The sequence below is a fragment of the Pelophylax lessonae genome (genome assembly GCF_965119305.1).
Source record: "Pelophylax lessonae genome assembly, chromosome: 11".
In the NCBI taxonomy this organism is placed as follows: domain Eukaryota; kingdom Metazoa; phylum Chordata; class Amphibia; order Anura; family Ranidae; genus Pelophylax; species Pelophylax lessonae.
In genome coordinates, this window is record NC_138778.1 from 18,591,651 (window position 1) to 18,608,646 (window position 16,996).

At 46.1% G+C, this 16,996-nt stretch overlaps 1 protein-coding gene across 3 annotated transcripts in view; it reads left to right on the forward strand.

The window, feature by feature from the left end:
• The window catches only part of SDK2 (sidekick cell adhesion molecule 2), a 913,491-nt gene that overhangs the window by 728,271 nt on the left and 168,224 nt on the right, over nt 1-16,996 (forward strand). For all 3 annotated transcript variants that reach the window (XM_082271790.1, XM_082271792.1, XM_082271791.1), the window contains exons 13-15: nt 1,901-2,077; nt 4,310-4,446; nt 14,133-14,280. In XM_082271790.1, coding sequence (XP_082127916.1) covers nt 1,901-2,077; nt 4,310-4,446; nt 14,133-14,280 — 462 coding nt within the window. The remainder of the gene's footprint in view (nt 1-1,900; nt 2,078-4,309; nt 4,447-14,132; nt 14,281-16,996) is intronic.

Below are 16,996 nucleotides of genomic sequence, written 5' to 3' on the forward strand. Positions count from 1 at the left end.
CTAAAATATAATTTGCAACCTGAAAAATTCACATTCCTCTTCTCATCTCTGAGAAACATTTCCTCTAATGGATCCTCCAATGCTGTATGACAGATCGGCAGGTGATAGCAGAACTTCTTTTAGGGCCATGTTAGGCCTATCAAAGCCAGACTGAGAAATCTTTCCAGGATCCCAGAGATCTGGAAAGACCCCCCCCCCCCCAGAGGTCTGGAAAGACCCCCCCCCCCAGAGATCTGTAAAGACCCCCCCCCCAACCCATACCATCCAATATGGAAGAGTTAATTTTGGGTGGAGTACCACTCCCTAAATTTGCCTGCAGCTCATCCAATCAGCTGCCACCACTGACAATGGCCACCATCAGAGTTGATGCTGTATCGGCAGAGATGTATAGTAACTAAGTAGAACTACTTCACTACTGTACTTAAGTACCGAAAGGCGGTATCTGTACTTTCCTGGAGTAGGATTTTTTTCTCCTACTTCCACTTTTACTTCACTACATTTTTTCGATGATTTCAATACTTCTACTCCGATATTTTTTTTTGTGCTGCATAGTTACTCGTTACAATTATAAAAATTACCACTGCCAGAACAGTAGATGGCAGGCTTCATGAAGCTCAAAAAAATCTGTATAATGTCATGTGTACTTTTGACTTTTGACTTCTTTCTTTAATAACTACATAACACAGTACTTGTACTTTTACTTTCAGTACTTGAGTAGCAAAAATAAAAAAAAACTACTTGCAATACTTAACCACTTTACCGCTGAGTACCGTAGTACTACTGCGGCAAAGTGGCTCTTGTAGGTCTGACGACGTAGACCTACGTCGCCAGACTCCTCCCCCTGTAGGCGGCGCTCGCGCGCCGCCGGAGGCGCGCTCCCGCTGTTTTCATTCACAGCGGGAGTCGGGCCAGGGGAGGAGCAGCGGCGATCACCGCCACTCTTCCCCGATCGTCGGGGAATCCAGTTTGGAGATCCGCCCGCCTGTGTAAACAGAGCGGGCGGATCTCCTAAGTGACAGGGAGTGACAGATCAGAGTGTTCAGCATAGCTGAACCTGCAATCTGTCCCTGTGTCACATAGTCCCCCCCCCCCCCCACGTTAGTAAGCACCAGGCATACATTAACCCCTCCCTCTCCAATAAAATTAACCCCTTCCCTGCCAGTGTCATTTTTACAGTAACAGTGCATATGTATAGCACTGATTACTGTAGTAATGTCACTGGTACCCCCAAAAGTGTCAAAAATGTCAGTCAAGGGTCTGATCTGTCCGCCGCAATGTCGCAGTCCCACAAAAAAAATCGTAGATCGCCGCCATTACTCGTTAAAAAAAAAAAAACACCAAAAATGACAAAAATCTTTCCCTTTGTTAGTAAACGCAATAACTTTTGCACAAACCAATCAAAATACGCTTATTGCGATTTTTTTTACCAAACATAGGTAGCAGAAAACAAATTGGCCAAAAATTTAAAAACAAATTGTTTTTTACATCTTTTTTGGGGGGAATTTCATATAAAAAAATGTTAAAAATATTGTTATTTTTTCAAAATAAACGCTCTTTTTTTGTTTATAGCGCAAAAAGTAAAAATCGCACAGGTGATCAAATACCACCAAAAGAAAGCTCAGTTTGTGGGAAAAAAAGGACGTAAATTTTGTTTGGGTACGGCGTCGCACGACCGCGCAATTGTCAGTTAAAATTGCACAGCGCCGAATCGCAAAAAGTGGCCCAGACGTAAGACAGCAAAATGCTCTAGTGGTAAAGTGGTTAAGTACAAAAAATGTTGAATACTTTAGTACTTCTACTCAAGTCACTTTTTGATCGAACACTTCCACTTCTACTCAAGTATGGGTTTCGAGTACTTTATACAACTCTGCGTATCGGTTTACGTTCTCTTCTCTTCCAGGTACATTTGGGAGAAGGACGGATCGGCGCTAAGCGTGGAGAATTTACCCCGGATGAAGATGGACAAGAACGGCACCTTACACATCTCCCAGACCTGGTCCGGGGACATCGGGACCTACACCTGCCGCATCCTGTCTGTAGGGGGCAACGACTCAAAGAGTGCTTACCTGCGGGTCAGGTGAGAGATTACAGTCACAAGTGCACCCTTCAATGTACACCTAATATATGAATTCACTGCTACTTTTACAAGGTAATATCTCGGTTTGTAAAGACATTTGGTGCGCCCAAAGCGGATTTTTTTTTATCTTTTGTGATTGTTGAGGAATTTGCACTCACCGGCCACTTTATTAGGTACACCTGTTCCAATTGCTTGGTAACACAAATTGCTAATCAGCCAATCACACGGCAGCAACTCAATGCATTTAGGCATCTAGACGTGGTGAAGATGACTTGCTGAAGTTCAAACCAAGCATCAGAATGGGGAAGAAAAGGGATATAAGTGACTTTGAACGTGGCATGGTTGTTGGTGGCAGACGGGCTGGTCTGAGTATTTCTGGGATTTTCACACACAACCATCTCTCGGGTTTACAGAGAATGGTGGGAAAAAGAGAAAATATCCAGTGAGCGGCAGTTGTGTGGAGGAAAATGCCTTGTTGATGTCAGAGGAGAATGGGTTTCAGATGATAGAAAGGCAACAGTAACTCAATTAACCACTCATTACATCCAAGGTATGCAGAATACCATGTCTGAACGCACAACACATCCAACCTTGATGCAGATGGGCTACAGCAGCAGAAGACCACACCGGGTGCCACTCCTGTCAGCTAAGAACAGGAAACTGAGGCTACAATTGGCACAGGATCACCAAAATTGGACAATAGAAGACTGGAAAAATGTTGCCTGGTCTGATGAGTCTGGATTTCAGCTGCAACATTCAGATGGTTGGGTCAGAATTTGGCTCATGGATCCATCCTGCCTTCTATCACCGGTTCAGGCTGGTGGTGGTGGTGTAATGGTGTGGGGGATATTTTTTTGGCACACTTTGGGCCCCTTAGTACCAATTGAGCACCATTCAAATGCCATGGCCTACCTAAGTATTGTTGCTGACCATGTCCATCCCTTTTTGACTACAGTGTCCCCATCTTCTGATGGCTCCTTCCAGCAGGATAATGCACCATGTCACAAAGTTCCAATCATCTCACCACTGGTTTCTTCACCATGACAATGAGGTCACTAAACTCCAATGGCCTCCACACTCACCCTATCCAGTCACTGTACTCCAATGGACTCCACACTCACCAGATCTGGTCACTGTACTCCAATGGCCTCCACACTCACCAGATCTAGTCACTGTACTCCAATGGACTCCACACTCACCAGATCCGGTCACTGTACTCCAATGGACTCCACACTCACCAGATCCGGTCACTGTACTCCAATGGACTCCACACTCACCAGATCCGGTCACTGTACGCCAAAGGACTCCACACTCACCAGATCCGGTCACTGTACTCCAATGGACTCCACACTCACCAGATCCAGTCACTGTACTCCAATGGACTCCACACTCACCAGATCCAGTCACTGTACTCCAATGGACTCCACACTCACCAGATCCAGTCACTGTACTCCAATGGACTCCACACTCACCAGATCCGGTCACTGTACTCCAATGGACTCCACACTCACCAGATCCAGTCACTGTACTCCAATGGACTCCACACTCACCAGATCCGGTCACTGTACTCCAATGGACTCCACACTCACCAGATCCAGTCACTGTACTCCAATGGACTCCACACTCACCAGATCCAGTCACTGTACTCCAATGGACTCCACACTCACCAGATCCGGTCACTGTACTCCAATGGACTCCACACTCACCAGATCCGGTCACTGTACTCCAATGGACTCCACACTCACCAGATCCAGTCACTGTACTCCAATGGACTCCACACTCACCAGATCCGGTCACTGTACTCCAATGGACTCCACACTCACCAGATCAGGTCACTGTACTCCAATGGCCTCCACACTCACCACATCTCATCCAATAGAGCACCTTTGGGATGTGGTGGAACGGGAGATTGGCATCATGGATGTGCAGCCGGCAAATCTGCAGCAACTGCGTGATGCTATCATGTGACTATGGAGCAAAATCTCTGAGGAATGTTTCCAACAGCTTGTAGAATCTATTCCAGGAAGAATGAAGGGAAAAGGGGGTCCAACCCGGTACTAGCAAGGTGTACCTAATAAAGTGGCCGGTGAGTGTATGTAAATGAGGTTTTTCTGCCTGAGGTTCAGCTTTAAATTCGTTTTTCTTCTCTAATAATTTCTCAGAAGATTTATTTGGTTTGTGTTGTTGTCGTCTTTCTTTGTGTTTATGGCGAATGATTTTCTTGTCCTCCAGGCAACTCCCCCACGCTCCTGAGAACTCCGTCGCCTTGCTGAGTGCCACCGAGCCGAGATCCATCAATCTCTCCTGGGCCAGACCCTTCGATGGGAACAGTCCGCTGATCCGCTACGTCCTGGAGGTCTCTGAGAACAGTAAGTGTGTGGAGGATCCACCAGATATCCATCGATCTCCAACCTGAGGACGTCCCAACACAGCGATCCCAACACACAATACACCGCAATCCCCAACACACAATACACAGCGATCCCAACACACAATACACAGCAATCCCAACACACAATACACAGCAATCCCAACACACAATACACAGCAATCCCAACACACAATACACAGCGATCCCAACACACAATACACAGCGATCCCAACACAGTGCAGCACATTACATGAATGATCAATGTCCTTTACCATCAGTATCTTCCCATAGGAATAATTGATCCATAGGCAATCGATCGATATGTCACATGTGGGGAAGTGGATTTTGATAGTAATGGAAGTTTTTTCCAAAATATACACTAAATTACCAAAAGTATTGGGACGCCTGCCTTTACACACACATGAACTTTAATGGCATCCCAATCTTAGTCCGTAGGGTTCAATATTGAGTTGGCCCACCCTTTGCAGCTATAACAGCTTCAACTCTTCTGGGAAGGCTGTCCACAAGGTTTAGGAGTGTGTCTATGGGAATGTTTGACCATTCTTCCAGAAGCGCATTTGTGAGGTCAGCCACTGATGTTGGATGAGAAGGCCTGGCTCGCAGTCTCCTCTCAAATTCATCCCAAAGGTGTTGAGGTCAGGACTCTGTGCAGGCCAGTCAAGTTCCTCCACCCCAAACTCCCTCATCCATGTCCTTATTAGACAGGAAGTGAGGGAGAATCTCCCCATATATATAATGTACAATACATTATGTATTAATACATTCTGGCAACTGGCGTAGTAGCAGCATTTCCAGAGTCTCCCCTCCCCCAGTGATCAGACTGTACATTGTAACTTTGTAGAAAGAGGAGGAAGGATTTTCTCAATCTCCCCTCCCCCAGTGATCAGACTGAACATTGTAACTTTATAGAAGAAGGAGCAAGTATTTCCTCAGTCTCCCCTCCTCCAGTGATCAGACTGTACATTGTAACTTTGTAGAAAGAGGAGGAAGCACATGCACCAGGGTTTACATGATTGTGTCATCTCTGAGCCGGTGTTGTAAAATTTTGTCGGACCCGTGAAAAAATCGGACCTCGTCACTTCCGGCTGGTGCGAGCCCTGGTGCGCATGCGCACAAGGTCCAAGGAAATTCTAAGACTTAGAGAACAGCTGATTGAGAGGAGGAGGGGCTGAGGTGGGACGCACACACCGCCGCGGGAAAATTGCTGTCACGGGTGAACCAAAGCTGCTAGAGACCCCTAAATTCTATCGCAGGTAGCCAAGACGTTCCCCTATAGCTGATACAAATTTGGGGTCTCGGGGATGAAAGGGCGCGGAGCAGGGACCCCGTGGGTCTCGGGGATGAAAGGGCGGGGAGCAGTGACCCCGAGAACCGGGGACCACTGCTCCGCACCCTTTCATCCCCGAGACCCTGTAGGGGAGCGTCTTGGCTACCTGCGATACAATTTTGGGGTCTCCAGCACATATGGTTCGCCCGTGACAGCAATTTTCCCGCGGCGGTGTGTGCGTCCCACCTCAGCCCCTCCTCCTCTCAATCAGCTGTTCTCTAAGTCTTAGAATTTCCTTGGACCTTGTGCGCATGCGCACCGGGGCTTTCACCAGCCGGAAGTGACGAGGTCCGGAATTTTCATGGGTCCGATAAAATTTTAGAACACCGGCATCTCAGTCCAGGAAGTAGATGGCGACCCTGGATGATGCCAGAACAAAGATGGTGCCGTCCTTCTATAAAAAAAAATCTGATTGTCAGAGGGAGTCCTGTGATCGGTGTCGGATAATAAATACCTGGAATGGGGACACTGACACAGTGCTCAGCATGGATTTATGATTGACAATACATTTGATGACCGGTCCACTTTAGCTAGTAAATGTTCCTGACACCCCCCTCCCCCCCCCCCCCCCCGTAGGGATTTGTGATTTTATTCCCATCTTGTACAGCAGAGATTACTGCGGCAATTCCTGGGGGGGGTCGGAGGTCATCTCTTCATATAACCCGAGCGTCCGTTCCCTTTAATCATATTTATTTGTGCCGCTGCCGCCGCCAATGTCGTTAAAGCCGCCTTGCTTACTACATCCCATCCCCGTTCCCTCCCCTCCCCCACCCAGCAAATTGAATTTTTCCCTTTTTATGGCACTCCGGCTCACTTGGTATGAAAGGCACGGCTCCCGGTAACAATGTATCGCCGAGATAAGCATGTCCTGTAGATAGATGGCTTAGCATCAAGACACGGAGCGGAATAACAAACCAGATCATAACGCTAACCCTTTCCGCTGCCGGATTAAAGGGGAACGGCGGGGCGATGGGGAATAAATACCGCTCAGCGCACTTGTGTGTTCTAAAAAAAAAAAAAAAAGAAAAAATCATGAAGACCATTTTACGGTTTACCGGTCTTCACCCGTGTGATCAGCATTTCGGCGGGGCCGACTCATTCCATCCAGCACCATGATTTATACAAGATCCGTGGGGGTGGGGCGTAATTCTGCTCAGCCAGTGTTGTGATCCGGGTAGCCAAAGCGCAGCCAGAGTCTGGTCCTGCACTACAGCTTGGTCTGGGACACGCCCTCTGCTTGCTGATTGGATGAAGAATGAGCAGCTTGAATCGCCACTGCGTTCCCTCTGATCTATCCTCCGGTTGGTGCCAGTGGCGGCTGGTGCTCCATGGGCCAGAGGGGGGGGGGGCGGCAGACTGACCACACCATACCCCCCCTGGACTACACCATCCCCCCCCCGGACCACACCACCCCCCCCCCCGACCACACCATACCCTCCCGGACTACACCATACCCCCCCGACCACACCATACCCCCCCCCCCCTGGAATACACCATACCCCCCCTGGACCACGCCATACCCCCCCCCCCCCGACCACACCATACCCCCCCCCCCTGGAATACACCATACCCCCCCGGACCACACCATACCCCCCCCCCCCCCGGAATACACCATACCCCACTTAATGCATGCGCACTAAGTTGTTCTAGTCCGTACTTCACTTCCGGTTGCAAAATCTGATAGACAGACAGACTGACTGACTGACTGACTGACTAGATAGACTGACTTACTGACTAGATAGACTGACTGACTAGATAGACTGACTGACTGACTGACTAGATAGACTGACTGACTAGATAGACTGACTGACTAGATAGACAGACAGACAGAGTAACTGACTAGATAGACTGACTGACTGACTAGATTGACTGACTGACTAGATTGACTGACTGACTGACTAGATAGACTGACTGACTGACTGACTAGATAGACTGACTGACTAGATAGACAGACAGACAGACTAACTGACTAGATAGACAGACAGACTGACTGACTGACTGACTGACTGACTGACTGACTAGATTGACTGACTGACTAGATAGACTGACTGACTAGATAGACTGACTGACTGACTGACTAGATAGACTGACTGACTAGATAGACTGACTGACTGACTGACTGACTAGATAGACTGACTGACTAGATAGACTGACTGACTAGATAGACTGACTGACTGACTAGATAGACTGACTGACTAGATAGACTGACTGACTGACTGACTAGATAGACTGACTGACTAGATAGACTGACTGACTGACTGACTAGATAGACTGACTGACTAGATAGACTGACTGACTGACTAGATAGACAGACTAACTGACTAGATAGACAGACAGACTAACTGACTAGATAGACTGACTGACTGACTGACTAGATAGACAGACTGACTGACTGACTGACTGACTGACTGACTAGATAGACAGACTGACTGACTGACTGACTGACTAGATAGACAGACTGACTGACTGACTGACTAGATAGACTGACTGACTGACTGACTAGATAGACAGACAGACAGACTAACTGACTAGATAGACTGACTGACTGACTGACTAGATAGACAGACAGACAGACTAACTGACTAGATAGACTGACTGACTGACTGACTAGATAGACAGACTGACTGACTGACTGACTGACTAGATAGACTGACTGACTGACTGACTAGATAGACTGACTGACTGACTGACTAGATAGACAGACTGACTGACTGACTGACTAGATAGACAGACTGACTGACTGACTGACTAGATAGACAGACTGACTGACTGACTGACTAGATAGACTGACTGACTGACTGACTGACTAGATAGACTGACTGACTGACTGACTAGATAGACTGACTGACTGACTGACTAGATAGACAGACAGACTGACTGACTGACTGACTAGATAGATAGATAGATAGATAGATAGATAGATAGATAGATAGATAGATCCGTGTTTCTCAACCTTTTTTCACTCGAAGTACCCTTTAAAATGATGGACAGTCCTGAGGCACCTCATTCTAAAAAATGTAAAAAAATATTCAAGTAATGCAGAAAAATCCACACATAGGACACCCAACGCTAGAGGTGATTTATTCTTCCAAAGCAAATATACTTTTGCACACTGGTACTGACTAGTATTCCAATGTTTCTCTTCTCCCCTAAATTTTCTCCATCAGTCAGCTAATATCACCCCCAATGCTGAGGGAGAGAGGCACTAAAATAAATATAAAATTCAAGACTTGCGTGGGTGTAAGAAGATGTCCACCTTTGCTTTGTGTTCTGTCACATTAGGAAACCTATTGGAATGCATTGTGGCCATGTTGGAACGCATAGCGCATGCGCAGTAAGTTGTTCTAGTTGGTACGTCACTTCCGGTTGCAGAATCTGATAAGTAGCGGTATTCTGATCGAGCAAGGGATCAGGGTGACAACACTGGAACCCAATTGGGATGCCGGGACAGAGTGTTGTCACCCTATAACAGAAAGTGCCTGAGCAAGGACTTTCATGGCAGGATCAACAGGGATTAATGAAAGGTGCAGATTTCACAAGTTAAAGCATGCATGGCACATGCGCAGTAAGTTGTTCTAGTCCGTACGTCACTTCCGGTTGCAGAATCTGATAGAACAAGGGATCAGGGTGACAACTCTGGAACCCAATTGGGATGCCGGGACAGAGTGTTGTCACTCTATAACAGAAAGTGCCTGAACAAGGACCTTCATGGCATGATCAGCAGGGATTATTCCAATGAAAGTAAAAGGGGACTCTGACCCCACTATTAAAGGGGACTCTGACCCCACTATTAAAGGGGACTCTGACCACACTATTAAAGGGGACTCTGACCACACTATTAAAGGGGACTCTGACCACACTATTAAAGGGGACTCTGACCCCACTATTAAAGGGGACTCTGACCACACTATTAAAGGGGACTCTGACCCCACTATTAAAGGGGACTCTGACAACACTATTAAAGGGGACTCTGACCATATTATTAAAGGGGACTCTGGCCACACTATTAAAGGGGACTTTGACCACACTATTAAAGGGGACTCTGACCACATTATTAAAGGGGACTCTGACCACATTATTAAAGGGGACTCTGACCACACTATTAAAGGGGACTTTGACCACACTATTAAAGGGGACTCTGACCACACTATTAAAGGGGACTCTGACCACACTATTAAAGGGGACGCTGACCACACTATTAAAGGGGACTCTGACCACATTATTAAAGGGGACTCTGACCACACTATTAAAGGGGACTTTGACCACACTATTAAAGGGGACTCTGACCACACTATTAAAGGGGACTCTGACCACACTATTAAAGGGGACTCTGACCACATTATTAAAGGGGACTCTGACCACACTATTAAAGGGGACTCTGGCCACACTATTAAAGGGGACTCTGGCCACACTATTAAAGGGGACTCTGACCACATTATTAAAGGGGACTCTGACCACATATGTTCTAGCGCCCCTTAATTTAACGGGCTTAATGTCTAGTTCCAATGAAAGGTGCAGATTTCACAAGTTAAAGCATGCATGGCGCATGCGCAGTAAGTTGTTCTAGTCCGTACGTCACTTCCTGTTGCAGAATCTGATAGAACAAGGGATCAGGGTGACAACTCTGAAACCCAATTGGGTTCCCGGGACAGAGTGTTGTCACCCTATAACAGAAAGTGCCTGAAAAAGGACCTTCATGGCAGGATCAGCAGGGATTATTCCAATGAAGGGTGCAGATTTCACAAGTTAAAGCTCCTTTAAGATTTTAGCGATAGTTTTTATTTGATCTGCTAGGTCAGGTGAAATGTCCAGCTACAGGCGGCAGCTGGTAGGATCTGTCGCGGTAAAAGATGTCTTTTAATACCCATTACCGCCGTCTATTTTATCTAAAGCCTGTTTTTTGAAATACGGCGGCTGCACCTGCCTGCCGGCTTATAGGCTTCAGGATGGGAAAGGTCTTCAGGGATCGGCTCTATTCCCCGCCGCCTGTCTGCCGAGGAGCCATGACGGGGTTAACCAAAGCCTTGTCTTATTTGCAAGCATCTCTCTTGGCTTGTGAGTTGCATTCCATATTTATGAGGCTCCTTCAGAGAAATTTAGCATCTCTTTCGCCTGCCTGCGCATATCATATGGAGATCTTATATCCCTCTTACACCCCAAAGGATTGAACCCCTAGAGCAGGCCCTCTCCTGATTTCCATACACCGTAGACCTCATTTATCTTCTGCCGTAACATCCGTGAGGAAAAAATATAACAAGTTGTTTTTTTCCTGTGTCATTGGAATGCCCCTGTCAGTGAAGTACGTGATGATACGGCTCCGAGCGCAGGTGCTGAAGTGGACCTGTTATGTAGACAAGAGCAACGAGCCGCCGGAGCAAACCTGGCTGCAATCTCGTGAAATTACACAAATCCCCCCTCCTCCTCCTCCCCCTCCGCCTCCTCCTCCGGTTGTTCACTTTTTAAGTTATTAAATGCAATTTTTAATGTTATTCATATTGATACTTGCTGTTCCATGTTTTGATTGCTACATTTTATATACAAATCTGCAAGAGCCCCCTCTAGTGGCCACTATCTATCTATCTATCTATCTATCTATCTATCTATCTATCTATCTATCTATCTATCTATCTATCTATCTATCTATCTATCTATCTATCTATCTACAGTGCATTTTAAATGTATTTGGCCCCCTTGAACTTTTCGACCTTTTGCCACATTTCAGGCTTCAAACATAAAGATATAAAACTGTAATTTTTTGTGAAGAATCAACAACAAGTGGGACACAATCATGAAGTGGAATGAAATTTATTGGATATTTCAAACTTTTTTAACAAATAAAAAACTGAAAAATTGGGCGTGCAAAATTATTCAGCCCCTTTACTTTCAGTGCAGCAAACTCTTTCCAGAAGTTCAGTGAGGATCTCTGAATGATCCAATGTTGACCTAAATGACTAATGATGATAAATAGAATCCACCTGTGTGTAATCAAGTCCCTGTATAAATGCACCTGCACTGTGATAGTCTCAGAGGTCCGTTTTAAGTGCAGAGGGCATCATGAAGAACAAGGAACACACCAGGCAGGTCCGAGATACTGTTGTGGAGAAGTTTAAAGCCGGATTTGGATACAAAAATATTTCCCAAGCTTTAAACATCCCAAGGAGCACTGTGCAAGCGATAATATTGAAATGGAAGGAGTATCAGACCACTGCAAATCTACGAAGATCTGGCCGTCACTCTAAACTTTCAGCTCATACAAGGAGAAGACTGATCAGAGATGCAGCCAAGAGGCCCATGATCACTCTGGATGAACTGCAGAGATCTACAGCTGAGGTGGGAGACTCTGTCCATAGGACAACAATCAGTCGTATACTGCACAAATCTGGCCTTTATGGAAGAGTGGCAAGAAGAAAGCCATTTCTTAAAGATATCCATAAAAAGTGTCGTTTAAAGTTTGCCACAAGCCACCTGGGAGACACCAAACATGTGGAAGAAGGTGCTCTGCTCAGATGAAACCAAAATCAAACTTTTTGGCAACAATGCAAAACGTTATGTTTGGTTTAAAAGCAACACAGCTCATCACCCTGAACACACCATCCCCACTGTCAAACATGGTGGTGGCAGCATCATGGTTTGGGCCTGCTTTTCTTCAGCAGGGGCAGGGAAGATGGTTAAAATTGATGGGAAGATGGATGGAGCCAAATACAGGACCATTCTGGAAGAAAACCTGATGGAGTCTGCAAAGGACCTGAGACTGGGACGGAGATTTGTCTTCCAACAAGACAATGATCCAAAACATAAAGCAAAATCTACAATGGAATGGTTCACAAATAAACATATCCTGGCGTTAGAATGGCCAAGTCAAAGTCCAGACCTGAATCCAATCGAGAATCTGTGGAAAGAACTGAAAACTGCTGTTCACAAACGCTCTCCATCCAACCTCACTGAGCTCGAGCTGTTTTGCAAGGAGGAATGGGCAAAAATTTCAGTCTCTCAATGTGCAAAACTGATAGAGACATACCCCAAGTGACTTACAGCTGTAATCGCAGCAAAAGATGGCGCTAAAAAGTAACTTAAAGAGGAAGTAAACCCTCCTCAGGAAGTTGTACCTATAGGTAAGCCTATGATAAGGTTTACCTATAGGTACTGTAAATATCTCCTAAACTTGCACCGTTTAGGAGATATTTACCTTTAATGCAGCCAGTGACGTCACTGACGCATGCGCTCTGAAGGAACGGCTGATCGTGCCGTTCCTTCAGAGCCCCGTGCCGTGACCGTCGGCTCCCGCGCGCGTGCGCGACGTCACCGCGGCTCCGGCCAATCAGATGGCCGGATGCCGCGATCCCGGAAGACGGGCGACATGTCATGTCGCCCGTCATACAGGTAAGAGAGCGGCACGGCGGGGGCTCGTTCTAAGGTAAGTATTTCATAATGAGCTAGTATGCGATGCATACTAGCTCATTATGTCTTTCTCTTGCAGGTTGTAAAAAAAAAATAAAAATTTTAAACGAGTTTACAACCTCTTTAAGGGGTCTGAATAATTTTGCACGCCCAATTTTTCAGCTTTTTATTTGTTAAAAAAGTTTGAAATATCCAATAAATTTCGTTCCACTTCATGACTGTGTCCCACTTGTTGATTCTTCACAAAAAAATTACAGTTTTATATCTTTATGTTTGAAGCCTGAAATGTGGCAAAAGGTCGAAAAGTTCAAGGGGGCCGAATACTTTCACAATGTACTGTATCTATCTACACATATATACAGTATAGACTGTATATAGAAGAGAAAGCATAAGGGGTCTCAGCATATAAAGAATTTATTTTAAATTAAAAAATGAAATAACAATGGCAACAGTTTCGAACAAAAGGTCTTTCATCAGTCCAAAAAAACGGATCTGTTGCCCGAAACTGTTGCTATTATTTTCTCATTTTTGTAATGTGAAATAAATTCTTCATATGCTCTGTAACTTCTTTCGAATCGTTTTCTACATTTGATCCTGGAAGGCAGGACTTCCAGTTGCTCGCATTCTTTGTATCTCCTACAGGCGCTGTTCACCTTCCTGTTTGCTTATACAGGTGCATCTCAAAAAATTAAAATTTCATCAAAAAATGAATTTATTTCAGTAATTCAATTTGAAAAGTGGAACTCCTATATTTTATATAGATGTGTTACACGCAGAGTGATAGATTTCAAGCATTTATTTCTTTTTATTTTGATGATTATGGCTTACAGCTAGTGACACCCCAAAACTCTGTATCTAAGAAAATTAGAATATTGTGAAAAAGTTGAATATTGTAGACTCATGGTGTCACATTCTAATCAGCTGTGTAATATTCACAGACGCCCCCTGGACCATCCTCTTTGCAAATATGGACCCGGACTACTCCTCCCTGGTGGTGAAGAACCTGACCCCGGCCCGCTCCTATCAGTTCCGCCTTTGTGCTGTGAATGACGTCGGCAAAGGGCAGTTCAGCAAAGAAACTGAGAGGTAAGTCGTTCCCCGCTATGGAATGGGAGAGAAAGGGACTGTCGCTGGGTCCCCAGAATTCTCTCACTTCACCAGGAACCGTAGAACGGATTAATCGGTCTGTTATTACACCTTGTATACACAGAGGGGTCAGTGACAGGAGAACAAACAGGAAAAGTTCCAAACGTCAGAATCATCCAATTAACACACATGAGTAGAGCAACGCGTTTCGAGGGTAACTCCACGTTTCTTGGGGGGGAGGGAATTATGAAATAAAAAATAAAAATAACAGATACAATTGCGACACGAGTCATATTGTTATTGAATGTTAATAAAAAGTCCCTTTCCTTTTTAATCTGCAGCCGCTGTAATTATATATGGCCACCTGGAGGCGCTCTGTACACAGATGGTATCAGAGGCATGACTAGAACCTTCAGGGCCCCAGCGCAAGAAACCATGATGGGCCCCCCCCCCCCCCCCGGATTGCAAAAAGCGTATTTTGATTGGTTTGCGCAAACGTTTTCGCGTCTACTAACTACGGGAAAGATTTATGTAATTTTTTATGGGTTTTTTTTTTTACTAGTAATGGCGGCGATCTACAATTTTTTTTTGGGACTGCGACATTGCGCGGACAGATCGGACCCCTAACTGACATTTTTGACACTTTTGGGGGGCCAGTGACATTACTACAGTAATCAGTGCTAAAAATATGCACTGTTACTGTAATAATGACACTGGCAGGGAAAGGGTTGACATTGTGGGTGATCAAGGGGTTAAATGTGAGCCTAGGGGAGTGATTCTAACTGTGGGGGGGGGCGTGGCTTCTGAGATGACCATAGAGACCTGTGATCCTATATAGAAGGATCACATGAGCTCTGTGATCATTCCAGGGAGAGGAACGATCAGTTGTGTTTACAACAGCCGACCGTTCTTCTCTCTCAGCGGGGAACGATCGCGGGTGTCAGCCAGCAATCGAAGCCGCCTGACACCCGCATCTGCTTCCCCGCTGACGATCGGAGGCTGGAGCGTGCTGTCGGCGGTGTGCGCGCTCGCCCCCTAGCTCCTCCCAGGCGAATGACGTAGATCTACGTCACTTTGCCTGTACGAGCCAGCCTGCCGGAGTAAATATACAGGAGGCGGTCGGCAACTGGTTAATGATTGATTATTTACAGCAGAAGCCGATCTGCGGGTGCCGGGCACTGGATGTCCTCCGGCACGCCCATCACAGAAAGACATCTGCTTATATAATCACTTGCCGACCGCCCACCGCAGTTTTACTGCAGCAGGCTGGGTCGGCTGCGCAAAACGACTTAGCGCTACGTTGGCCGCGTGCGTGGTGCTGGGGGGCGAGCGTGTGCCACCATCGGTGCTCTCCCACCCCAACTAGGCAGCGGGGATACCGATCCCAGGGGCTGGTGGCCGCAATTGCGGCCGGGCAATCGCGATCGCCCCCCGTTAAGAGAGAAGGACCGTCTGCTGATTAATTTGAGGGGACAGCAAATTTACACTGTTATACAAGCTGTACACTCACTACTTTACATTGTAGCAAAGTGTCATTTCTTCAGTGTTGTCACATGAAAAGATAGAATAAAATATTTACAAAAATGTGAGGGGTGTACTCACTTTTGTGAGATACTGTATGACTGATCTATTATATTGCAAAGTTCTGATATACCCCTGAATCATCACCCGGTACTATATAATTTTTTTTTTTACCATTTATCTTGAGACGGATTTAATAAAGCCGGACATAATAGCTTATTACATAATACCATTTTATTAAAGCACTTACTGCATAAGACTTTCCTCCTAATAGATACATAGTATACATAATAGTACATAATCCATTCTAATACAGCACTTACTGCATAACACTTCTCCAGTACACGGGGGGGGGGGGGGGGGCTGTTGTAGCCCCAACCTATATATTGGAGAAGTCTTATGCAATGAGTGCTGTATTAGAAAGGATTATGTATGGTATGTATTTATTATTATCTATTATTGGAGAAGTCGTAACCACTTTAAGACCTGCTGCTGTCAAGTCAAAGCCTGTGAGGAGGGGGCAGGGCCAAGCCGCGCTGCGTGTGTCTACAGACGCACACAGCCCCGCTCAGGATCGATCCTCCACAAGTCCAAGCGGCTTGATATGGAGAAGCCAAGGTCAGCAATGGGGGATCCCAGAAGAGGAAAGAGGAAGTTCGGGGTTGCTCTGTGCAAAACCATTACACAGAGCAGGTAAGTATAACATGTTTATTATTAACAAAAAAAAAACTGAAACCTTTAGAGCCGGTTCACACTGGGGCGACTTGGTCGCCTGACAAGTCGCCGTGGGTCGCCTGCCATAGATTAGCACAGGACCCGTTCTAATAGGAGCGACACAAGTCGCTCCGACTTAGAAAAAGTCGGAGCGACTGGAGCGACCTGCATTGACTTCAATGATATGAAGTCCGTGCATGCCGCTCCGAGGTCGCGGTGCGCGATGTGCACAGTGACCTCACAGGTCGCCCCGGCAAGTCGGATCGCCTCAGTGTGAACCGGCTCTCACAATCACTTTAAGTAATTGTAAACGCTCAAATTTAGAAAAAAACAAAAACAAACATGTTATACTTACCTGCTCTGTGTAATAGTTTGCACAGAGCAGCCCCAATCCTCTTGTTCTGGGGTTCCCTGCCGGCTCTCCTGGCCCCCCCCCCCCCCACTAACTGCCACTTGATATTGGGACCCTCGTGCATGATCA